This window comes from Eublepharis macularius, chromosome 4 (assembly GCF_028583425.1).
Source record: "Eublepharis macularius isolate TG4126 chromosome 4, MPM_Emac_v1.0, whole genome shotgun sequence".
Classification (NCBI taxonomy): Eukaryota; Metazoa; Chordata; class Lepidosauria; order Squamata; family Eublepharidae; genus Eublepharis; species Eublepharis macularius.
The window spans coordinates 185,499,557-185,524,602 of record NC_072793.1 but is presented as its reverse complement, the minus strand read 5'-3'; the positions used below and the strand labels follow the sequence as shown (position 1 = coordinate 185,524,602).

Genomic DNA, 25,046 nt, shown 5'->3' with positions numbered 1-25,046 from the left:
CTCCTTCTCCCGGCTGGGTGAAGGGAAGAAGGGCATTGCCTTCTGCTCTGCACCTGATCCCAGCCAAGTGAAGGCATTGCCACCTGCCCCACTCCTAATACCAGCTGGGTAAGGAGGGGGATGGGCATTGCCACCTGTTCCACTGCTGATCGCAACTGGGTGATGGTAGGGGTGGGCATTGCCACCTGTTCCCCTCCTGATCCCAGCTGGGTTAAGGCAGGGGCAGGCCTTCCCATCTGCTCCACTCCTGATCCCAGCTGGCTGAAGGGGGAGTGGGCATTGCCACTGCTCCTAATACCAGCTGGGTTAAGTCGAGGGGTGGGCATTGCTGGGTGTGGGCATTTCCACTTTCTCCACTCCTAATATGAGCTGAGTTAAGGTAGAGGGTGGGCATTGCTACCTGCTCCACTCCAAATACCAGCTGGGTATGGTGAGGAGGCAGGCATTGCCACATTCTCTGCTCCTAATACTGCAATAACCAAAGTGGAAAACCACAACGAACGGACAAGACAATAGCCAATGAAAAATTGCAAAAGTATATTAGGTGATTATTGGTAATATAAAGTGGCACAGTGCATGACTTATCTAATTCTAAACACTTACAGGCTATATATATCCAATTCTCATATACAATATTACACAATATCTGGCCATCTGTAGTAAACATGCTTCTTTCAACAAGCTCAAACGGAGATGACAAAGTCAGTGCATAGAAGAGTAAGGAACAACACTGTTCCTGTTGTAAACATTGAACAGTCTCTTGCATGTTGCTTTCTCTTTCCAGATGAAACAAGGAGATGGTAAACTTCAAAGGACCGAAGACTCGACAAAGAACTGGTCATCGATAACACTTGTTTCCATACTGCATCAGGGATCAACAGACCTTCTCCCCATGCAACTCCAAATGCCTCACTGCCGCTTACAATATCTCAGGCGGCAGATTGACGCACCCCTTTCTTTTGGCCGTGCGTATCTAAGGGCGCTTCTCCTATTGGTAGTGCGGCTCCTAATACCAGCTTGGTGAAGACGGTGGGGACAGACATTGCCATCTGCTCCGCTCCTGATTTCAGATGGCTGAAGGTAGCCGGCATTGCTACCTGCCCTGCTCCTAATACCAGCTGGGTTAAGGCATTAGATGGGCATTGCCACCTCCTCCGCTCCTAATTCCAGCTGGGTTAAGGCAGGGGTGGGCTTTGCCACCTGCTATGCTCCTAATATTAGCTGGGTTAAGGTGGAGGTGGGCATTGCCACCTGTTCCCATCCTGGTCCCATCCTGGTCCCATCCTGGCCTTCCTGCCATGGCATATTTTCTGGAGGGACATGATGCCTTGCCTGGGCTTCCCTCCATGGCAGCGCCCTCTGGTGGTGCACCAGGGTATAAAGTGAGTTGTCTGAAACAAGCTTACTCAATTATATATTCGGATTTAATAATTTATTTATTAAAGCATTTATAACCCACCTTTTCCACATAGATCAACATGGTTTACAAAGTGATTTTAAAAATTTCCAGCTTAAAAGAAAAATAAAATGTGTCCCTCTCACACACACCCAACTTAAAAGAAAGTTGCACTGCACACAAACTCAAAAGATTATTTTCTCTCGTATGAATATTTTGATAAGAAACAGCATAACTCTTTAGATATCAGATTTGTCCACACACTTGGTATATGTATGGATTCTCTGCAGTGTGGACTCATCAATAGACAATAAGACCCAAAGTCTGAGCAAAGCTCTTTGCACACTCTGCACAATATCATTTCTCCCCTGTATGGAGTCACTGATTGGCAGTAAGCTGCATCCTCCGAGCAAAGCTTTCCACAGCCCTCACACCTATATGGTTTCTCCCCTATATGGATACATTGATGGACAGCAAGGTATGCACTCTGAACAAGCTCTTTCCACAGTCCACAGATTTATATGTATGTCCACAGATTTATATGTATACATTGATGGACCTTAAAACCTGTACTCTAATCAAAGCTCTTTCCACAGCCCTCACACTTATATGGTTTCTACCCTGTATGGATATGTCGATGGACAGTAAGCTGTGCACGCCAAGTAAAGCACTTTCCACAGTCCACACATTTAAATGGTTTCTCCCCTGAGTGGATACGTCGATGGGCATTAAGATCTCCACTCTGAAGAAAGCTCTTTCCACAGTCCTCACACTTATATGGTTTCTCCCCAGTATGCATACGTCGATGGACAATAAGGCTTGAACTCCAAGTAAAGCTCTTTCCACAGTCAACACATTCAAATGGTTTCTCCCCTGAATGTATACGTTGATGGGCAGTAAGCTGTGCATTCTGAGTAAAACTCTTTCCACAGTCTACACATTTATACGGTTTCTCCCCTGTATGCATACGTTGATGGCCAGGAAGATATGCACTATGAACAAAGCTCTTTCCACAGTCCACACATTTATATAGTTTCTCCCCTGTATGGATACGTCGATGGTGAGTTAGATGGGTACTATGAGCAAAACTCTTTCCACAGTCCTCACATTGATGGGGTTTCTCTCCTGAATGAATAAGCCGATGGATGTTAAAATCTGTACTTCGAGCAAAGTTCTTTCCACAGTCCATGCATTTAAAAGGTTTCTCCCCTGAATGGATACGTCGATGGACAGTAAAATATGTACTATCAGCAAAGCTCTTTCCACAGTCCACACACTTATATGGTTTCTCCCCTGTATGGATACGTTGATGGACAATAAGGCTTGAACTCCAAGTAAAGCTCTTTCCACAGTCAACACATTTATATAGTTTCTCCCCTGTATGGATACGTTGATGGGCAGTAAGGGTTGGGCTCTGAGTAAAGCTCTTTCCACAGTCCTCACATGTAAAAGGTTTCTCCCCTGAATGGATACGTCGATGTACAGTAAGTGCTGTACCGCGAACAAAGCTCTTTCCACAGTCCTCACACTTATATGGTTTCTCCCCTGTGTGGATACGTCGATGAACAGTAAGCTCTGGATTCCGAGCAAAGCTCTTTCCACAGTCCACACATTTGAATGGTTTCTCCCCAGTGTGTATACGGCGATGGACAGTAAGCTGTCCACTCTGAATGAAGCCCTTTCCACAGTCCACACAGTTAAATGGTTTCTCAGCTGTCTGGCTAAGTTGATGGACAGTAAGCTCTGTACTCTGAGCAAAGCTCTTTCCACGGTCCACACACAGATGTGGTTTATTCCCTGTGTGCTTTCTCCAATGTATATCAAACACTGATTGGTAAAGGAATTCTTTTCTGCACATGGGGCAAGTGATTCTTCCACGGTATGGCAGGATGTCCTGGGATTCAGCACCCTGTGAAGCAGATGATTCATTCCTCCTCTTCCATTTTGTTCTACTCCTCCTTCTTTGCTGTTCTCTTTCCAATTGGAGATGATGTGGTTCTTTCTCAGGCCGTTTCTGTGGACTATCAGCTTCCGGGAAAAGAGAAAAGATTGGTGAAAAAGCAGAATCAAGGGAAAAGTTGATGGATAATGACGGAACAGAAATTACTTTAAGGGGGAACAAATTCCTCTATGTATTAACCTGTTGAAATGGGTCCCCACCAATATTCCCTCTAAGCTTTGCAGTGTTGTGAGCTAAAAATCTACTTTGTGAGCCGAAACAACAACTTTCATTAAAGTTTTGAGTGCACCTCCTTTAAAAAAAAAAATTACAATCAAATTGTTTTGATTACAATCAAAACAATTTACCAATAAAAGCCATTAGGTGAAAGGGCCACAAAAATCAGAGTATACTTCTGTATAAAAATGGATATGTCCATGCTGATTACAAAGGGGTAGTTGTATTAGTCTGTTGCTGCAAAATAAAGCAGACACGCAATGGCACCTTAAAGACTAGCACGTTTATTTCAAGATGAGCTTTTGTGAGTCAGTGCTTACTTCTTCAGCCTCCTTCTGCACCAAGGCCAAGTTAAATGACACCTTCACCATGGTGGAGGCTGAGGCGCTACCTCCTCTCCTCCGCTCTCTGGGGCTGAGGGGATCCTAGCGATTTCAGGCTGCATGGCTTAGGTCAGACCCGATCACTCGCTCTGCTCTGTTCCCCAGCTAGAGAACCAGCAGTGGCTGGAGGCGCTCTCTGGCACCACCCTGGGGGCCAAACCAGCCACAGCCAGGAAGGGAGAAGTGGGATGAGGCTCCATCCGTATAGGGCCCACCTGCAGATGCTGGCTGCGTGGGAGGGCGGGGCCACCTGAGGGTTAGTATCTGTGAGCTACATCTGAGAAGCTGTGAGCGGAGGAGTCAGAATCTGTGAGCGATTGCTCACATTAGCGGGAACACTGGTCCCCACAGTCATCTAGCCCAAGCCTCAAACACAAGGCAGGAAAGTCACACTTCCCCCTCCCCCCAGTGACCCCTGCTCCATGCCCAAAGAAAGGCAAAAAATCTCCAAGATCACTCTGGCCTGGAGGAAATTCCATCCTCACCCCAAGTGACGATTGGAATCACCCTGAAAGGGATATGGGAGCTGAGTTCCAGCTCCCACCTTCCTGCCCTTCTTCCCACTATCTCCCCACATACATACTGAGTCATAGAATCATCATTGAGGACAGATGGCCATCTGGCCTCTCCTTAAAAATCTATGTGGGATCCTCTTTCACTGGCGCCCAACACAACCACATGCCATCTTGCCAGTTCCCTAAGCAAGGAAGGGGGTTGCATCACCTTGTTCCTTCTCCTCCCCAGGAAGTGACAGCACACCCTGCTGCATCTCCCCGGACTTTCTCCTCCCAGGAACTTGCTTTTAAAAGATTTTGCATTTACCATCTCCCTCGATTCCACCCAATCCTCAGCCAGCCTCCCTTTGTGACTCTTCTTCCAACCTCTGCCTGGCTAACTCCTGCTGCTGCTGAAACTTGTCCAGTGGCTCCCTTGCCCTGTCCAGGCTGCCAACAACTTCACGTGGTCCTATACTTCTGTTGCTAGAGCCTAAAATCACATTTTCTTTTTTAGCTACACCATTACACTGCATCTGATGAAGAAAGCTGTTGCTCTCAAAAGCTTATGCTGCAATAAAGTTGATTAGTCTTAAAGGTGCTATTGGACTCTTTACTATTTTGCTACTACAGACCAACATGGCAAACTCCTCCGAATTTATAAGCATTACACTGCTGACTCACGCTCAGCGTATGATCTAATAAGACCCCTAGATCCTTTTCACATGTACTACCATCAGGGCAAGTCTCACAAAAAAGCTCCATCCCCCAATCTACCCTGGGCTCATCACACCCTAGGTCTAACCGCCTCCCTCTGAAGCAACAATGCCAATCAGAAGAAACATTTCTTGTCTAGGTGGGCCAACCGGAGTAGCTACAGAGGTCCTGGTTCTACCTTAAAGGCCCTAAATGGGGATGGAGGCTCTGCCTCCTGTCATGTTGTGCCCCCCATTAAGGTTTGTCTCCGAAGCCCCGTTCTCTGTGCCCCTCTGTAAAGAGGTCAGTGGTCACCAGAGATGTGGCCTTTTCAGTTGCAGCCTCTCCCTCCTAGAAGCTTGCCTGGCGCCTACCTTGCTATCTTTTCAGTTCCACACCAAATAACATTTATTTTCCACCAACCAGGCTTTTAATGAAAGGGTTTCACTTTTTCAGGTGTTCTGTGGTATGGTTCTCTCTTGTTCTCTGGATTGTCATGGGGCTCAATGATGGTGAGGACTCCTCGGGAGGAGAGGAGCCTCGTGTAGCCAGCCTAGCCAGCCCTGGATCAGCCGAAGCGGGTAATCAGGAGGAACAGCTGCTGGTTGATCTGTGTTCACAGCCAGCAGCCGAGCCAGAGGCACCCACGCCCTTCTGCTCCAACACCACCGGTGAAGCTCAGCCAAGGACGTCCAAACCTCTAGCTTCACCCAGAGAGCACAGCGGACAAAGGCAACATGTGGAGCTGCAAGAAAGGAGGCAAAGGGCACACCTCCTGGCCAGACGCCGGCTGCTGGCTGAGAACGATGAGGAATGACCACAGGATAGTTCCCAAGCTGCTGGCTGCAATCTCAGCCTGTCTATAAAACCAAGCCACAGAAGACCAGGAGGCAACATGTGAGAACCTTGCTCTGACTGTGACTGCTTTGCTGAATCTTGCCTTGCTCTTGACTTCCTGTGTGCCCCCTGAACTGTGCCTTGACCTTGTTTCTGGATAGTCTTTGCTCTGACTGGTAACTGACTTACGGGCCTCCTGACTTAGCTTGTGGATTCTGGATGTCGGACTTTGTACTCACTCCTGGCTTTGGACTAGTGCTCTGACCTCCGACCGGACTTGGACTACTCTACTTGGGCTGGCCCAGCCCCTGACATGGATATTTCTAAGGCTACTCAGTGGCTGTTTTATGCTATTCCTCTGCTTGTTTTCCTTTTAAGATTGATCATTCATGTTGTGATATCTGGAGAGGAATCTCAATAAATAAATAAATGCTGGATATATCTGAGCAGTGAATATAAATTGCCTCCATGATTAGGCACCAAGAGAAGATTGGGGAAAGGTTCGTACCAGCTGATCTTTCTCTTTCTTCTGAGTCCTGCAAAACCAGGTTTCCTTTTCCTTGCAGCATGGAAAGACAGTCAGGTCTGGCAACCAGAAGTCCTCCTTTTGGGGAAAGAAACAGAACAGCTACTGCATGGGAGTGGAGGGGGCTAGAGCTCGGATTTAGAATAACCTGTCTGCTGATCCTGGTGGTGGCCCACAGTAGAGGAGGGAGCAAAGGACTTCAGCACAGGGAAGGGAAGTCCTAGCCCAGACACAGCTGCCAGGATACACTGTTTCAGTCCCCTCCGAAGGCAAGAAGTCTCCAACATCCCCATCAGACACGCTCGACTGTGACCCAGACAAAGGGCCACTAACACTAAAAAAGGGCCTCTACATTTTATGAGATTCCATATTTTTTGCAGGCGGGGAGAAGATGTTTGTGCTCCTTTGATTTTAAGAGTACACAATTAATTCAGCAGGCAAGATTCTCTGTGCTATAGACGAAACTTGCTAAACTAGCATAAATCCAGCTTTTCATAGTTTGTTCTTCAAGGCTCTACCATACCCTATTCCTGTGGAGGCTGACCATGCCTAAGCATACACTGGTATAAGTTGAACAAACACAGTGCAATGCCCCCAATCCATATTTTCATCCCCTCCGCTCATTGGTATCATTTTCATGCCCAACAGGAGATGGTATGGTCCTTCGAGAAAGGGGATGCTTTTTAAAACTTTGTAAACTGCACAGCAGGAGCCCTATATAAATAGTGGTATTTTTATGGTTATTTAAAACTAGAAACAAAGCTCATTGTGGGATTAAATGCAATGGCCTCTAGGAAGGGCAGGGTGGCTGGGCCCCTCCATAGCACCCTGATCTGGTTAGGAGGAAGGCAGGGTGGCCGGGCTGTGCCAGGCATTGCCCCCTCCCCCGCACCCGATCTGGGTGGGGGCAGGGTGGGGCAGTTAGGCCAGGCATTGTCCACTCCCCTGTGCCCATTCTGGGTGGGAGGAGGGTAGGGTGGCCAAGCTGGGCATTTCCACCTACCCCACGCCCGATACGGGGGGATGGCAGGGCAACCGGTCCAGACATTTCCCTATTCCCCGTCCCCACTTCCCATTGTCCCAGAAGGATGGGACAGCTCACATGGGCTTCCCAAGGCAGTGTTGCCTTCTGGAGACCGTATTGGCCACGGTGCAGGTTTTATCCAGGTGCTCCTATGCAGGTGCACCAGGATAAAAAGTGCAGCATCACCCATATGGCTTGCCTTTTATATAGAAAGATGCTTGCTTCCTTGTCTGCTCTGAAAGGCCTACAAGCAGGCCTCAGTGACATCCCCTCCCATGAGCTGCTCCTTTTAGTTTATAAACCAACATTTTAATTTACCAACTAAGACTACATGAGTCCTCTAGATATGCAGAAGCACAACCTCTGCCTGCACATGGACCTGCCCAACTTGTCTACTGCCTATCTTTTTGAAGAGCCCTATGGTTGTCCTTGCTAGGAGCCCTTTCTGCCTTCGACCACTGAGAATTAAGCGAATAGGCAGCCTTACCCAGAGAGGCCACAGCTTGATAATTGTCCTCCATGACTTCCTTGTGAAGGCTTCTTTGGCCCGGATCCAGCAAAGCCCACTCCTCCTCAGTGAAATGCACAGACACCTCCTCAAAGGTTACCATAGTCTGAAAACAGAAAAAAAGAAACCTTTTAAAATGGATAGGGAACTGGCTGGACAAGTGTGCCCACAGCGTAGTTGTCAAGGGCATCGTGTCTGATTGGAGGGAGGGGTCCAGTGGAGTGCCACAGGGCTCGGTTCTGAGGCCAGAGCTTTGCAATATTTTTATGAATGATCTGGATGAGGGTGTGAAGGGATTCCTCAATAAATTTGCAGATGACACCAAACAGGGAATATTACAATATAAAGGTAAGATACCAAAAGTGGCGTAACACAAACAATTAACATATACTAAAGTCAAATCAAAATATATTCACCATACAATAAACTGAACTTATCATTGCTGGAGCGTATTTCAGTGATCAAAATGAATGTATTACCTAGAGTGATGTTTTTGTTGCAAATGATCCCAATTGTAAAAGATAAAAAACGTTTTGATAGGTGGCAGAGAAAAATATCAGAATTTGTATGGGCAGGGAAAAAGCCGAGAGTGAAAATGAAAGTGTTATGTGACGCTAAGGAGAGGGGTGGTCTGCAATTACCAAATTTAAAATTGTATCATGAGGCAATATGTTTAACATGGCTGAGAGAATGGGTGAATCTGTCTAATCATAAATTGTTGATTTTGGAAGGCCATAATAAGTTGTTTGGATGGAATGCATATTTATGGTATGATAAACACAAAATGGACGCTATGTTTCAACACCATTATGTGTGTCAGAGTGTCAGTTTGCTAGTCAGTTCTCAAGCCAAAGCTACGCCATGTTCTTATGTTATAATCTGTAGTTGTTTAGTTCTCTCCCTCCAGGCCCAGGTGCTGCCCAAGCCACATATATCCATGGGAGCGAAGAATTCTTATCAATCGTTCCGGCCAACCTTGACGTCCTCGCCTTCCCAGGCCTTCTAGACAGGACTAAGGGGGGAGGCTGGGAATGAGTGTTTGAAGTGTTGTTACTTGCATTTTGTGTGTCATTCTCAACAAAGCTTCCGTTCAGCCAAGGCCTCAAATCCTTGGAATATGGACACTTGTATCTTAAGCACTGTCTTTCAATAAACCTTTTGGAAGCAAGGAACTTTGTGCTTCTTGCAGAAGGGGGGAGACGAACTCTAGACAACTGGGATTCCATAGTCTGACAATGTGAGACGGAATCTCTTCATGGTTTGGCAAAAGTATAAGAAATTTGTGAAGGAAAAGAGACCTTTGTGGATTGTACCAGCAGAAGTTGTGAATCCAAGTATGGAGTATAAAGGAGAAGAATGGATAACTCACAAAGAAGTATTAAGATTAGACAGACTCTTAAGATGAAAGACACTGAAGAGTTACCATTTAAATATGGTTACAAAACCAACAAATTAAAGACTTGTTTGAATCTGATAAGCGAAAAGTAGTTTTAGAGCTAAAAATTCAGAACTGGAGGAACTCCTACTTGGTGGGGGGGGGGAGTAAAAGTGATTTCTAAGATATACAAACTTTTATGGAAATGGTATACTGAGGATGAGACAGTTAAAATCCAAATGGTAAAATGGGCGATAAATTGTAACAGAGAAATCACAATGGGGGCATGGGAATACTTGTGGAAAAATACATTGAAGATATCAACATGTACTAATTTAAAAGAGAATGGTTATAAGATGATGTATAGGTGGTACTTAACACCAAAAAAGTTAGCAAATGCTAATAGTCAAATGTTGAACAAATGTTGGAAATGTAAAAAACACTAAGGTTCTCATATGTGGTGGACATGTGAAAAAGCTAAATTGTTCTGGTCTAAGATATATGAAGAAATGTTATTGGTTTTGAAAAGTAGTGTATCAAAGAGCCCTGAATTGTTGTTATTAGGTTTAAATATGGAGAAAGTGAATGTCAAGGATAGGGTACTGGTGTATTATATGACAGTAGCAGCAAGAATATTATATGCACAGTACTGGAAACAAGAAGAAATACCAGAAGTTGAAGACTGGATTCAAAGCTGTTGTACATGGCAGAAATGGATAAATTAACAAGAAAATTAAGAGATCCAAGTGAATTTACTATAGACTGGGAGAAATTCAAAAACTACCTAGAAAAGAAATGGAATGTAAAAGGACAATTGTGGTCTCTTGACAATTATTAAGATTTATAAATGAAAAAATAAGACTTTGCCTTTAATTATAGGGACAAATAGAATCTAGAGTTAACGATAAGAAATAAAGAGGTTATAGTGCTGCTGGGAGTCAACATAGAAAAGGGGGAAGGGGGAGGGGGTGGGATCCATATATCCATATAATGGGAAGTGATACTGTAAGATGTATAATGAATGTATGTTAACCCATCCAATAAATTTTTTAAAATATATATATATATATTCACCATACAAAGTGAAATTAATCATCCAAATAAGCAACTGAGTTACATTAATACAGTCAACGTGCCGTTATATAAAGTTTTTCAAACAGAGAAAGTATTGGAACAGGAAGACGACCAATAAGTAAGTATACTGTAGAGATGATACAATGAAGTTCCAGTACAGGAAGACATCCAACAGGTAAGTCTCCATAATGTCATGTAAACATGTAAGAACTATATAAATTCAATTCTAATTATTCTATTTCCTTTATTGTAGGTGTAGATGAAGTCAGCGGAAAGAAGCCAGGACTCCTGCAGTGTCTGACATGCAGCGCCAGCTTCAGAGCTGATGTTGCGTATAGCAACGTCTTATAGCACTCTACAAAACTGTTTCAACAGTTTATACAATATAATAAATACTTAGAAGTTTAAAATATAGACAGTTCAAACAGTAAAAATGAATTAAACTTACCAGTTAATAACAATTAAACACAGTCATAGCAACTACAATTCAAACAGTCAACAGCGGCATCCTCATGCAAGGACTGTGTGTAACAGACAGAAATTTAAAGGTCCCTAGTGCAGCAAACATGAAATTTTAAAGGTAACTCGCACTCAAATGTTTAAAAACTCAAATGTAAAAACTGAATAAAGTGTCATGGGCATTTCATAAAAAACAAGACAGATCTGATTATTCAAACCATTGTGTTTCAAATAATTAAGTTTATGTATTCAATGCGCCTCTTCCTTTAGCAACAGCTTGTGCAAAACACAAGGAGGAGAATTCTGACCAGAAAACAAAACTATATTGGAATTCATCCTCCCGATGCTTGTAGAGATGGAAATGTTCTACTAAAGCCTTGAGCCTGCAAAAGCGGGGAGAGCGGAATATAAATATAATAAATTAAATTAAATTAAATTAAATTAAAGGTGCTTCAGTAATATTAGACCTAATACGGGACATATGTTCTTGTAAATGGGTCTTAAACTGCCTTGTGGTGCTACCCACATATAATTTATTACATTTACACATGATGAGGTGAACTACACCCACAGACTGACATGTGCTAAAGTGCGTCAAATGAATAGTCAAGTCAATTGATGGAATAGTGGATGGATCCCCATTGAGTGCTAAGGGACATAGATGGCAGCACCCCCATCCATGATGCCCCCTTGGGAGAGACCGATCTCATAGAATCATAGAGTTGGAAGAGGCCATACAGACCATCTAGTCCAACCCCCTGCCCAGTGCAGGATCAGCCTAAAGCATCTCTGACAAGGATTCATCCAGCCTCTTCTTGAAAACTGCCAGTGAGGGGGAGCTCACCACCTCCCTAGGCAGCTGATTCCACTTTTGAACTACTCTGACGGTGAAAAAGTTTTTCCTAATATCCAGTCAGTACCTTTGTGCATGTAGTTTTAGCCCATTGCTTCGCGTCCTACCCTCTGCTGCCAACTGGAACAGCTCCTTGCTCTCCTCCAAATGACAGCCTTTCAAATATTTAAAGAGAGCAATCATGTCCCTCCTCAACCTCCTCTTCTCCAAACTAAACATTCCCAAGGCCCTCAGCCTTTCCTCGTAGGGCTCAGTCTCCAGACCCCTGATCATTCTTGTCGCTCTCCTCTGCACCCTCTCGATTTTGTCCACATCCTTTTTGAAGTGAGGCCTCCAGAACGGCACACAATATTCCAGGTGCGGCCTGACCAAGGCAGTATAGAGAAGGGCTATGACCTCCTGCGATTTCGATGCTATGGCCCCTTTGATACAACCCAGGATTGAATTAGCCTTTTTTGCCACCGCATCACACTGACTGCTCATATTCAGTTTACAGTCCACTCTTACCCCAAGATCCCTTTCACATATACTACTACCCAGAAGTGTATCCCCCATCCAGTATTTGTGCTTCTCATTTTTGTGGCCCAGATGTAATACTGTGCACTTGTCTTTGTTGAATTGCATCCTATTCACAGCTGCCCACTTCTCCAGAGTATTCAGGTGTTTGCTACCGCTCCCAATTTGGTATCATCAGCAAATTTAATGAGCAGCCCTTCCACTCCATCCAGATGATTGATAAAAATATTGAAAAGTACCAGGCCCAAAACCGAGCCCTGCGGCACCCCACTGGACACCTCCCTCCAATCTGATGAAACGCCGTTGACCACCACTCTTTGAGTGCGGTCCTCCAACCAGTTCCCTATCTAACTCCATGGAGCGAATATTTCAAAAATGAGATACAGTCAGTCCCCTTCTTATAAGGTTTCACTCCCAATGTGTTGTTACTTCTTTCATAGACAATAATGTCCAGGACGTTTATGTCTTAACTAAAAAAAAGTCTCCACAACTAAATCAAACAATTGGAATAAGAATTCTGTGAGAGGGAGTCCCATCAGAGCAAGATCTCAAAGTGGATTCAACTACACACCAAGGCCCTCGTGGGGTACTGAAGTACAGAGGGGCGAAATATCCATGGTTACCAATAATGAATCATCCCCTATGTGTAGTCCCTGAAATCACTGATATCTTTAACATAGGATTGGGTCTGAGTAATGGCTGGTTGCAAAAACTGATCCAAGTATCTGGCTAAAGGTTCCAATATAGAGTTCCTCCCAGAGAAAATGGGCCGTCCTGGCGGTGGAAAAATATTTTGGAAAAGAGGAGGTTGCATGGAGACTGGACCACTCTATTGACTTCCTGTTTGGGATCCATGGAGGTCTAACGCAGCTCCACTTGCGGAGCTGACCGGACTGCCGTTTTAACCGGCCGGCGGGGTGAAAATAGCCCGCGGCCGACTGCTCTCAGGCGGGGAGCAGGCAAAGAACGCTCAAGACCCTAGGGTGAGCTAGATCTCGGACGAGGGGGGGCTCTACACAACGAGTCTCCCCCCGATCCTTGAGGTCCCACCTTGCGACGGGTCGGCTATAATCTCTGCGGCAGTTTTGGGGCCAATTCGGCTGGCATAAGACCTACATACCCAAGCATCGATTGGGGGAAGAAGCTGAGAGGAGAACTTAAAATCGAAACAGCGATTACAACCCGAGAAAAGTGAAGAGAAGGTAAAGATCATTATCTTCTGAGACGGGACAGATTGATAAAAACAGAGAGGAAAAAAGTAGATTTTTAAACTGCAACAGACTAGTGAAAAGGAGGGGAAGACTCGGCAGGAATTGAATTTAAAAAGAGACTAAGTTTAAAGAAGTTATTAAAGAAATGGGACTATTGTTTTGAATACCTGTGGCTTTGGAGCTGTGAGAAAAAGACACCATCGCGAGATCTGCTGTGGGAAGACGGGAGACAGGAAGTGCGTAATAACAATAGAGTGGCTGGAGAGAAGCGGCCCTTGCTGGAGGGCAGGAAGTAGGGAATCGCCATTTTTGAAAGGGGAAGGGTCGCGGCTTCAGCGGAAGAGGAAGTAGGCCATCTTGGATTACAAAATCATAGAGAAACCATAGAGAAAAGACGCCCGACATTTTGGACTCTTTAAAATTTAATTTCTATAAGAAGACCGGGACATTTAAAATAGAAAAACGTTAAATTTTACGCCACGGAGTTAAGGAAGAGAGCGGATTCGTGGGAGCGAGCTAAAGCAAGCCCCACGATGTCAAAAAAAGAGTGGCAATCGGCAATAGAAAACCTGGATAAAAACCTGGACAAAAAACTTTTAGATATGATTAAAGAACTTAAGGACACGAAATTGGAGCTGATAAAAGAGGTTAAAGAGGTTACACAGACAGTAAAATCGGAGCTGTCAGAAGTGAAAAAAGGTATGGAAACAATACGAAGTGAATTACAAGGAACGCAGCAGAGAGTTAAAACAGTAGAAGACGCGATGGAGAATTTAGCAGACACGCAACAAACAGAGATGAGATTGGTGAAGGGGAGAATGTCAGTTGCAGAAACTAAACATATGGAGAAGCAGCTACGTTTTCGTGGCTTGCCAGAAGTGGAAGGAAAGTCAGCGCAAGAACAGATGACTGAGGTGTTGGCTGAGTACCTGGGGAAGGAGGAGGAGGAAGTTGTGGCTATCCTAGATGTGGCATACCGTGTGAATTCGAGAATAGCAACCCAGAGGAAACTACCAAGAGATGTGATTGTGCAGTTTACAACACGAAATATGAAAGAGAGGATTGTGACAAAACAGTTTCAAGATCCATTGGAGATTGATGGCAAGACGATTATTATAATGAAGGAACTGCCCAGATCAGTGTTACTGGACCGGAAAAAATATAAAGTGCTAATTCAGATTTTGAAGGACATGAAAATCAGGTACAGATGGGAGTTACCGGAAGGAGTGTCCTTTGAGTTTGGAGGGGCCAAAAAACGCATCAGATCTGAGCGAGAGATGGAGCGATTTATTAAGGACAATGAAAAAGACTTACCAACAAGATCATGAGTATGGAGTGTAAAGTATTATCTTGGAATGTAAATGGACTAAACTCACCGAATAAGAGGAAAAATACTTTTCACTGGCTACTAAAACAAAAATGTGACATTGTTTGTTTGCAAGAGACCCATATCAGAAAGCAGGATGTAAAATATTTAAAATCTGGAAAATTGGGCAAAGAATATGTAGCGGCCTCCAACAAGAAAAAAAGAGGAGTGGTGTTGTACATAAAAGAGGAGCTACAGCCAAAATTTGTTATGAGAGATGTGGAAGCTAGATTTGTAGCAGTGGAATGTATTTGGAATTTAAAGAGAGTGTTGGTAGTCGGACTTTATGCACCTAACGGTGCAAAAGAAAGCTTCTTTGAGGATTTAAGGAAGCATTTAGACGATCTTGCATACGACCAGATAATTCTTGCTGGAGACTTCAATGGAGTGACAGACTTGGAACTAGACAAAAAGACTACAACGGCACAAAAGAAAAGAGGACTATTACCAAAGCTTTTTTTTGAGTTGATTCAACAAGAGACTCTTGAAGATGTATGGAGGAGAGAATATCCTAAAAGCAGACAGTTTACTTTTTATTCTGCAAGGCATTCTACATTATCAAGAATTGATATGATCTGGGCCTCAAAAGACTTAGTATTATGGACTAAGGAGGTAGAAATAATGCCTATGGTAGGCTCAGATCACAACCCAATTATGTGGAAATTTGGAAAAAAGAGAAAAAGGAAAGCATGGAGAATAAATGAGGACTTGTTACAGGAAAGAGAGAATATGGAAATACTGAGAAGAGAGACAAAGTTTTTTATACAATACAACGTGAATAAAGAAGTACCAACCAATAAAGTTTGGGATGCCTACAAGGCGGTTGTAAGGGGCATACTAATGGACTTAAATGGTAGAGCAAGAAAGAAGAAAGAGGAGAAAAGACAAGAGATTGAGGAGAAAATAAAAGCCAAAGAAATACAGCTAAAAAAGAGACCAGGGAAAAAGAAGGTATACCAGGAAATTAAAATACTTCAAGAACAGCTAACAGCAATGAGCAATAAAGAATTGGAGTGGAATCTCAAAAGACTGAATCAAAAAGCGTTTGAGGGTGCTAATAAACCTGGGAAGTACCTGGCATGGCAATTGAAGAAGAAAAGGGAAAAGAAGATAATAAATAAAATTTGCGAAGATAACAAAACGTATTTGGAGCAGGCTACCATTAGTAGAGCCTTTTATAAATTTTACGCTAAGCTGTATAATAAAAAAGAAGTAAACAAAGTATCAATAGCGTCATATTTGGAGAAAACCAAACTTCCAGAAATCTCGGAAGCTTGGAGAAATAAGTTGAATAGTGAAGTAACTGACGAGGAAATAAGTAAGGCAATACAATCTGCAAATCTAGGAAAGGCGCCAGGGCCAGATGGACTTACGGCTAAATTCTATAAGACAATGGCTAATGAACTGGCACCATTCCTAAAAGAGGTGATGAATGGGGTTTTAAGGGATCAAAGGATTCCAGAAACTTGGAGTGAAGCGAATATATCATTGATCCCAAAAGAGGGCCAAGACCTGACTAACGTGAAAAATTATAGACCTATATCGCTACTCAACAATGACTATAAAATTTTTGCGAAGATATTGGCGGAGAGATTGAAGGGGTGGCTCTCGGAAGTCATAGAGGAGGAACAAGCAGGCTTTTTGCCAGACAGACAAATAAGAGACAACTTAAGGACAGTGATCAATGCTATTGAATATTATGACAAGCGTTGTGACAAAGAGGTTGGTTTCTTCTTTGTTGACGCTGAAAAAGCGTTTGACAATTTAAACTGGGACTTTATGTTTGCCACTATGGAAAAGCTACAATTGGGAGAAAGATTCATCAGAGCAATTAAGGAAATTTATAGAGACCAGACTGCAGCAATTGTGGTGAACGATGAATTGACCAAGAAATTGACGATAAGTAAAGGAACAAGACAAGGTTGCCCGTTATCTCCATTGTTGTTCATTTTAGTATTGGAGATTCTGATGATACAAATACGTCAAGATGATGAAATTCGTGGAATAAAAATAAAGGACTATTCATATAAGGTCAGAGCATTTGCGGATGACATAATGTTAATTGTAGAGGACCCATTGGAGAACATGCCAAGAGTGATAGATAAGATCAAGGAGTTTGGAGACTTGGCAGGTTTCTTCATTAACAAAAAGAAGTCAAAGATATTATGCAAAAATATGACTAAGCAGAAACAACAATTGTTAATGGAAACAACGGATTGTGAAGTAACAAGTAAAGTGAAATATTTGGGAGTCGAATTAACTGCAAAGAACATAGATCTATTCAAAAACAATTATGAAAAACTATGGACTCAGATAGAGAGAGACTTGATTAAATGGAATAGATTGAATTTGTCATGGTTGGGCAGGATTGCAGCAGTTAAGATGAATGTGTTACCAAGAGTAATGTTTTTGCTACAGACAATACCAATCATCAGAGACTCCAAACAATTTGAAAAATGGCAGAGGAAAATATCAGATTTTGTTTGGGCAGGCAAGAAGCCTCGAGTGAAAGTGAAAGTTTTACAAGATGCAAAGGAAAGAGGCGGAATGCAACTGCCCAATCTGAGACTTTATCATGATGCAATCTGCCTAGTTTGGTTGAAAGAATGGATGACATTAAAGAACAAGAAACTATTAGCCCTAGAGGGATATAAAAAAATATTTGGATGGCATGCATATTTATGGCATGACAAAGTAAAGGTCAACTCGATGTTCCTGCATCACTTTGTTCGGAGAAGTCTATACATAATCTGGAAGAAGTACAGAATTTATCTACAAGAAGGAACCCCTTTGTGGGTGGTTCCATATGAGGTGATAGACCCGAGAGCTGTTGATAATGAACAACAATGTTTAACGTATAAAGAAATAACTAAAACTGAAGCATCCAAACTTAGAATAAAGACACAAGAGGAACTATCACCTAACTACGATTGGTTCCAGTATAGACAGATCAGAGACTTATATAATTCGGACTCTGTAAAGGGAGGTATACGAATAGAGAATTCGGAACTAGAGCAGACCCTTCTTAAAGAAGATAAGAAAAGAATATCCAAGGTATACCAAGTACTGTTGAAGTGGTATACCGAGGATGAGATAGTTAAAACACAAATGGTGAAATGGGCTATAAACTTTAATAAAGAAATAACAATGGAGGCATGGGAATACTTGTGGAAAACTACAATGAAGACAACGACATGTATTAATATCAAAGAGAACATTTATAAAATGATCTATCGTTGGTACATGACACCAAAGAAGATTGCGCTAGGGAATTTGAATACTTCTAATAAATGCTGGAAATGTAAGAAGCATGAGGGCTCCCTCTATCATATGTGGTGGTCGTGTGAGGTAGCCAGGCAGTACTGGGGGGAAATAATAAGAGAAATGAGTGAAATTTTACAATTTCAAATTAATAAGAACCCAGAACTCCTGCTACTGAACTTGGGAATGGAGGGAATTCCAGCCCAACACAGGACGTTGATATTTTATATGACAGCAGCAGCTAGACTTTTGTATGCGCAAAAATGGAAAGTACAAGAAGTGCCAACTATTGAAGATTGGACTTACAAATTGCTGTATATGGCTGAAATGGATAAGATGACAAGAAAATTGAGAGATCTGGACTCAGGGCAGTTCAACACAGACTGGGAGAAGCTGAAACAATACCTGGAGAAGAAATGGGAGGTGGGAGGAAAACTGTGGCAGTTTGAGAACTACTGAAGTATTGAAGTAGAGGGGGGAGACTTTACCGGGGGGAGAAGAGATAAATGTGAATTAATAAGCAGTCAGATTAATAGATTGACATATATATAGATATATATAGGTTAACAAACAGAACATAGAGAAAATAATTAATTATAAGGACTAAATATAAGGAGCGATTAACTAACAATATTTTCTTTTTTTTCTGACAAGTTTTGTACCAAACTGAATGTCTGAAGATATAGATGGGTCAAATTGATTGACTACGTGAGGAGAGATATATAGAACTATTATAAAAAGATAGAATGAGTAATATATATAGAGAATAAGTCAAATTGTTTGATATAAACGAATGTATGATCTATATGGTTTATGATATATAGAAATACCTGAAATTGAAAAATTGGGATAAATTGTTTATCTAAGATGGAAACAAAGGCTTACAGTTTGGGCATATAATGTTAAAAATAGTTAAGGATGTACTGCTTAGAATAATGGAGAATATATATTTGTTTTAGATAGAGGAAGCTAATAAAAGTAAGGGAAAGGGGATAAAGGGTTGGAAAGCTGTTGGAAGTCAACAAAAAGGGGGGGGAAAGGGAGGGGGTTAGAGATGAAAAAATTGGGGAAAATTGAATGTAAATGTGGAAATAATGGATTCTAACCCAATAAAAATTTTTCAAAAAAAAAAAAGAGACTGGACCACTCTATTTAAGTATTTAAAAGGCTGTCAGGGGAGGGGAGGGAGCTGTTCCTTTTGGCAAAAGAGGATAGGACTCGAAACAATGGGTTTAAACTACAGGAGGGAAGGTTATGGCTGGATGTTAGGAAAAACTTCTTCACATTGAGAGTAATTCTGCAGTGGAATTAGCCAGCTAGCGATGTGGTGAGTTCCCCCCCCTTCGGCAGTCTTCAAGAAGGCTATTCCTGCACTGGGCAGTGGGTTGTGCTAGATGGTCTGTGAGGCCCCTTTCAGCTCTGATTCTATGATTCTCTCTCTGCTCTCAAATCATGTAACAATTCTTGCCCTTCTAACCACAAACCAAAATCATTATAATTGGACACTTCCATGCAGGATTCAAACTACCATCACACCTTTTCATTTTCCACTCAGTGAACAGCACAGACAGGAAAGAAGGATGGAAAGAGGTCCAGGGAGGCACACAGGGTCATGCTTTCTCGTTCCACACTTACCCCATCTGACCATAGGGGAGCTGCTTTCTCTTTGCCGCAAAGAGATGGGAAAGGATACATCATTGGTTTCAAGGCCTCGCCTGGAGGGACCAAAGAGAATCAGAAAACATTCTGAGCTTTCCAAGTATTGAGCATCTCAGTTTCTTGCACGAGGGAAGAAGATTCCCCCTCTCTTGGATCATGGTCAGAACAACACTTGAATCCTTATTTAGGAAAAAATTTTGATCCCATTCATGTGAAAAACCTACTTTTGCTACGGTAAAATAGAAAAATGTTTCTCCAGAGGTACAGAATTCACAGTCTTAAGAAAGAAGACCTCTGATATTCAAGGAACAGGCAGTCCTAAAACCACCAAGAATTGCAGCTGCCATACCCCAGATTCTCTGGGCACATGGCAAGATCGGAACAAATGGAAAAAGGCAGGCCCGTTACAGGTGACGTACCCCTGCCCACTTGAAACAGAGGCATTCCCTCTAGCCATCTCCCAGTGGTCCTCCACCAGGGCGACTAAGGCTGTTTCACTCCCATAAGCAAATCTAAAAGAAGACTGGAAAGGATCTAAACATTTGTCTGGTCCCAGAAAGCCTGAAGCTGGAACAGTGAGATCTCCTGGTTCCTAACTTTTAACAACCCTGTCCACATCCCTGTCCAATGATTAAAATGAGAAGAATGACAAACAACCAAACAAGATGGCAACCTGCCACCATCTGACCTCATCACGGCTAATTGAGGGTCCGAGTTAGAACATGTGGAAGGTATTTTATGTTACTACCTGAGAATGATTCTTGCTTGGCATGGAGACCCTGAAATCTTGACGGCTGCTGGACCACGTGGCCTCGCCTTGAACTGTTACTGTGCCATAAGATCTCCTCAAGGATTATCATTTTGTTCCTCTTCTTTTTGGCCCAATGCATTATCTGCCCAATTTTTAACAATAATTTCAATCCCTATCATTTTTCTTTACCCTCAACCACAAACCTACAGGCATTTTTAGAAAGTAGTTAACCAACTGGTTAGCCATATTACCTTTGCATGCATGTAATATAATTGGAGATGGCCTAAACCATTATATTTCCAATTATTTGGGGAAGATAACCAATCAACCTTTTTTCTTCTTCTTTAAAGGGATATTCCTAAACTGGGAAACTGGAACTGAGCATCCTTCCCACACTGGACTGAGGCGAGTGTATAAAAGCAGCGCTTGTACACTCAAGGAAGACATGCAGAGGGTAAAACTGCCCTGTTTATCTTACCCAGAAAAGTTCCTCCGTGGTAATGCTCCTGCAAAATGTTTTTCTGTACCTGAAACATAAGCGGGGATCCCAGAAAGGGGAGAGAGGTGAGAAAAGGAACAAGGAAAGGGGGGGTTCTTAAAATGGGGTAATCCATATGGATTTTGAGGGTATCGTTGATTGTATCTTGTGCCCCAGATACTACCCAGATGAATCCCTCTCACCTGCTGCTCTTGATTCTTGGCATCTGCCTGGCTCAGGAGGAAGCCTTCTGCCAAGGCCACCGCCTGGGAACTGGTCTCCGGCCTGCATTCCCTGACCCAGCTCTCCATCTCGAGGGGCAGGATGGCCAGGAATTGCTCCAAGACCACCAGGTCCAGGATCTCCTTCTTGCTGTGCCTTTCTGGCTTCAGCCACTGCTGGCAAAGATGGTGCAGTCGGCTGCAAGCCTCTCGGGGCCCTTCCATTTCCAGGTAGTGGAAGTGCCTGAATTGCTGGCACTGCCCATCTGAAGGGAGAAAATCCTCTCCCAGGCTCTTCTGCATGGTTCCTTCCACCATGTCCCTTCTGCTCCCAGCCTCGATGGCATCAGGGCCTTCTCTTGCTTCTCGACCAACGGATTCCGGCTCTCCCCTCATCCTTCCTTCCTCTCCAAACAGCCTCCACCTGGACCACTGGATCGCCTTCCTCCTGTGCCGGATTCCCCTGTAAAGACAAGTGCCAGATCTATGAGTGCCAGCAAAGAGCGGCAGGACCTATATAACCGGACACCTACAACTAAAGAGGTGACACATGAGTTACAAAACTGATGGCACATCCCAGAATCAAGGGTTTTCATAAAGAAGTTTGATGGAGCAAGTGAAGAAGCGCTTCCACACAGCAAGCAGAAAAGTTCTGCTCTGCTTAATAAAAGCGTTGCCTGCCTCTAGGCTAAGGATTCCTGCAGCGTTCAGAAGCCAGAGAAGATTATGTGGCACCAGAAATGAGGTACATATTTACAAAGTGGTTGTTGTGAAGTTAGAAAGAGTGGGACAGAAGCAAAACGGAGCAACTTCAGGTCCCAGAGATGGTGGACCTCTCTCATCATGCTGTAGACAACTGGAAAAGGTCTCAACAGCAGCTCATGGAAGCCAGCAGAGCTATGGAGGAGCCAGAGAAGAGGTAGGGGACCCAAATTTGGAACCTCGGAAGGCCCCACCCCACCGATTTATCTCATGTCTTTCCACTAACTGTGCAGAAGGAGAATGCTAAATATGATCAGTTGGAAGAGCTTCGTAGGCCAATTCAAAAGGAGATTTCAGAAGGTATCTTTAGGTAAAGAACTGAAGACTATGTTGACAGAGCGCCTTCAGTTGAGAAAGTGTTATCATTCATGGATCTGTGTTTCTATATTCTGCCTGGGTTTTTATGCTAAAGTGTTAATATTTTATATTTTAATTTTAATGTGGTTTTTAGGCCACTTAAGTCAGGTTTTCTAGAGGGCAGCATAAACATTGTCTAAAGAAACAAATATCTTTGTCATACAGAAAAGCAAAGCCAGGCAGAGATGTTTATGAGTCCTGTGGCTGATACGAGAAATCCAACACGTGACTTCACAGGCCTCGCTGACTCATTCTGAAGGGGTCAGGCTTCCCCCAAGTGCCCACGAATTCAAGAGGAGGGGTGGATTTTTAGAATCACAAGATCTTAAATTAGTGGAGGCAACTGTAGCGCACCAAGAGGCAGAAGTAGACTGAAGATCTGATGGCAAGGAAAAGGGATGCTAATTTGGCATGCAGAATTGTTCCTTCAGTAAGCCACAGCAGAGGGAAGAAGGGAATCCTCCAAAAATCCAAGTTTGCTATTCCAGACCTGCAAGAAAAAAACAGGAAGGGCCTTTGGAAGCAGGACTGAACTACAGCAATGTCAGGGTTATGAAAAGAATTATGGGACTGCTTCTTTCCCTGTGTTCCACCATGGCATCTTTGCTCATCTGAACAGAGCTTTCTGTCGAACCCAATGGCCAAAATCAACAGCTGCCCATACATGTGAATTCTCTGGGGTGGCCTCCGCTTTATGGAATGACCTGCCTGTGCTTTCTCCTCAGGCAATTAGCCTCTGTTGTAAGAAAGGGCTCAGAGAGATGGTCTCAAAAAGGGACTCGGACTGTAGACTATTCTACTGGGTTCTGTCTATTTGTGTGGATGTGCAACTTCCGTGTCGATGAACATCTTTATGTTCAATTACTGAGGTTTTGTTTCAGCAGTATTTGATCTTTATTTTTGGATGTATGCTTTCTCTCAAAAGTCTGCAATCCATACCCTCCTACTATTTTATTGTTTAGGGAACGTCTCAGCCATTGATCATATTGGCTCACACTGTATAATCCACATGGAGTCTCAGTGAGAAAAGGGGATGATAAACAACATAAATAAAGTGAAAATGAAAGAAACAGATGCCATTTTGCTAGATCTTGCAGACAGCATGAGAAGGCAGAGAAAATACAGTCGAAGGTGCATGCCTTATTCCAGGAAGAATTCAGCTCCACCTCCAGCGAAGAGGAGATCCAGAGAGCAAACAGAAAAGCCCTTTGGAGAAAAGAAGCCCCCTGGTTAATCGTCCCCAAAGCAGGGAGGTGTTTTGCAAAAGAAATATTATTGCATTACTTACCTAGTTTGCAAAAAGTCCTCAGGCCCTGCCTCCTCTCCCCTTTGCCCAATAACACCAGCTACAGTGGATCACTGGAGCAGGAAGTGACTCTGCCAGGTCAGGTGGTCTCCCCTCTTCTGGCCTCTCTAGGAATGCACGTTCCTTCCCTTTAACCCTTCGGTGGACTCTCCAGAAAGCAAAAAGGAACTTCTTCTGGCTTTGCCCTGCCAGAGCGTGCATTTGTACATTGAATTAAAATAAAAATACCGTCACATTCGAGATCATTTCTTAGAATATAGGCAGCACCAAAACAAAGAATCACACACCCTCCGCTTCATGGTGCCAGCATGGCACAACAACGTGAGTCAAAGCAGGGATCCTCATTGATCCTCAGGATTTTTACAAGGGGTAACCCCAAATCAGGTGGTCATGGACTCATTGAGGGATTTGATGATGAGTTTGGGGCGTACCTTGAACATTATCTTGAATCACCTCTGCAAGCCTTCCCAATTCTTTTCCCTGCCCAAAAATCTGGCACTGATGCCCTTCATAAGCTGCCTTCCAGATGGGACTGCTGAGCTGGCCCCTTCCCCAGCCCTCCCCCCACCCTGAGGAAGGCTTCCCAGCTCTAAGCAACCCCCCCCCCCCAATGGTCCCCTGTTGTCCTGGCTGATGTTCCCCTTGCAATTCAAGCATAAGGACTCCAGGCTGCAGCCAACAACTCCCTCCAACCTCGGAATGGGACAGGATGTGGGCCTTTGGGGGAAGCTATCTAGCAAATTGTGCCTAGGCTGCTCTCATCCCTGGCATTTTTCTCCTTTGAAGGAGGGAATCTAAAGCAGCACTTCGGGCTTGGAATCCGAGGAGAACCCCTCACGGTGGCCTCTCTTGAGCCAGTCACCTTCTCTGCCTCACCTACCCTGCAGCGTTGGTGTGGTGATAAAGCAGGGCAAAAGGGGGATGCATCATGAAACCTGCCAGAGCTCCTTGTAGGGAGGGATGGGGCAAAAGTCCCAACGGAGAGGCTGCCAGACCTTGGCCAAGGATTCAGCTGCAAAAGCCCTCCAAAGCATCCCTCAACATGCCCAGTTCTTTAACAATGAAGCAGCCCTTTATTGGGAGAGGCCCTTTATTTTAAACCTGCTTCAGTCTCACCCACTCCGCCACCCAATTCTGCACCTGGATAGAAATCCAGGAATACTTGGGGGGAGGGAGAATTCTACGTCCCCTCCAGACAAGGCAAAGTAATCGGCTATTAGTCGTGGGACGGGTGAGCACTAGCTGAGGGGTGTCTGTCCTTATTAGACATGAACTGTTGCCAAGTAGCCCCCTCTCCTGCTTTAAGGCCTGCCATGAACTGTGTTTGAGTTTCCTGTGTTGCTGTTTTACTGCTACA

The 25,046-nt window shown here is 43.6% G+C and overlaps 1 protein-coding gene across 1 annotated transcript; it reads right to left on the bottom strand.

Moving 5' to 3' along the window:
• Positions 1-1,278: 1,278 nt before the first annotated feature.
• LOC129328457 (zinc finger protein 737-like) lies at positions 1,279-23,748 on the bottom strand. The gene is made up of 7 exons (XM_054977537.1): positions 23,672-23,748; positions 21,247-21,727; positions 21,044-21,092; positions 19,791-19,870; positions 8,020-8,146; positions 6,491-6,586; positions 1,279-3,424 (listed from the first exon to the last, which is right to left on the bottom strand). The coding sequence occupies exons 2-7, from the start codon at positions 21,658-21,660 to the stop codon at positions 2,013-2,015; spliced, it is 2,178 nt and encodes a 725-aa protein (XP_054833512.1). The 5' UTR covers positions 21,661-21,727; positions 23,672-23,748; the 3' UTR covers positions 1,279-2,012.
• Positions 23,749-25,046: the final 1,298 nt, after the last annotated feature.

Excerpts from the sequence above, each read along its gene's own strand:
- LOC129328457 (XM_054977537.1), bottom strand. The coding sequence starts at position 21,660 with ATGAGGGGAGAGCCGGAATCCGTTGGTCGAGAAGCAAGAGAAGGCCCT. Across the intron at positions 21,093-21,246 it reads CCAAGAATCAAGAGCAGCAG|GTACAGAAAAACATTTTGCA; the intron begins GTGAGAGGGATT and ends CTTATGTTTCAG. Across the intron at positions 19,871-21,043 it reads CCACGGAGGAACTTTTCTGG|GCGAGGCCTTGAAACCAATG; the intron begins GTAAGATAAACA and ends TGGTCCCTCCAG.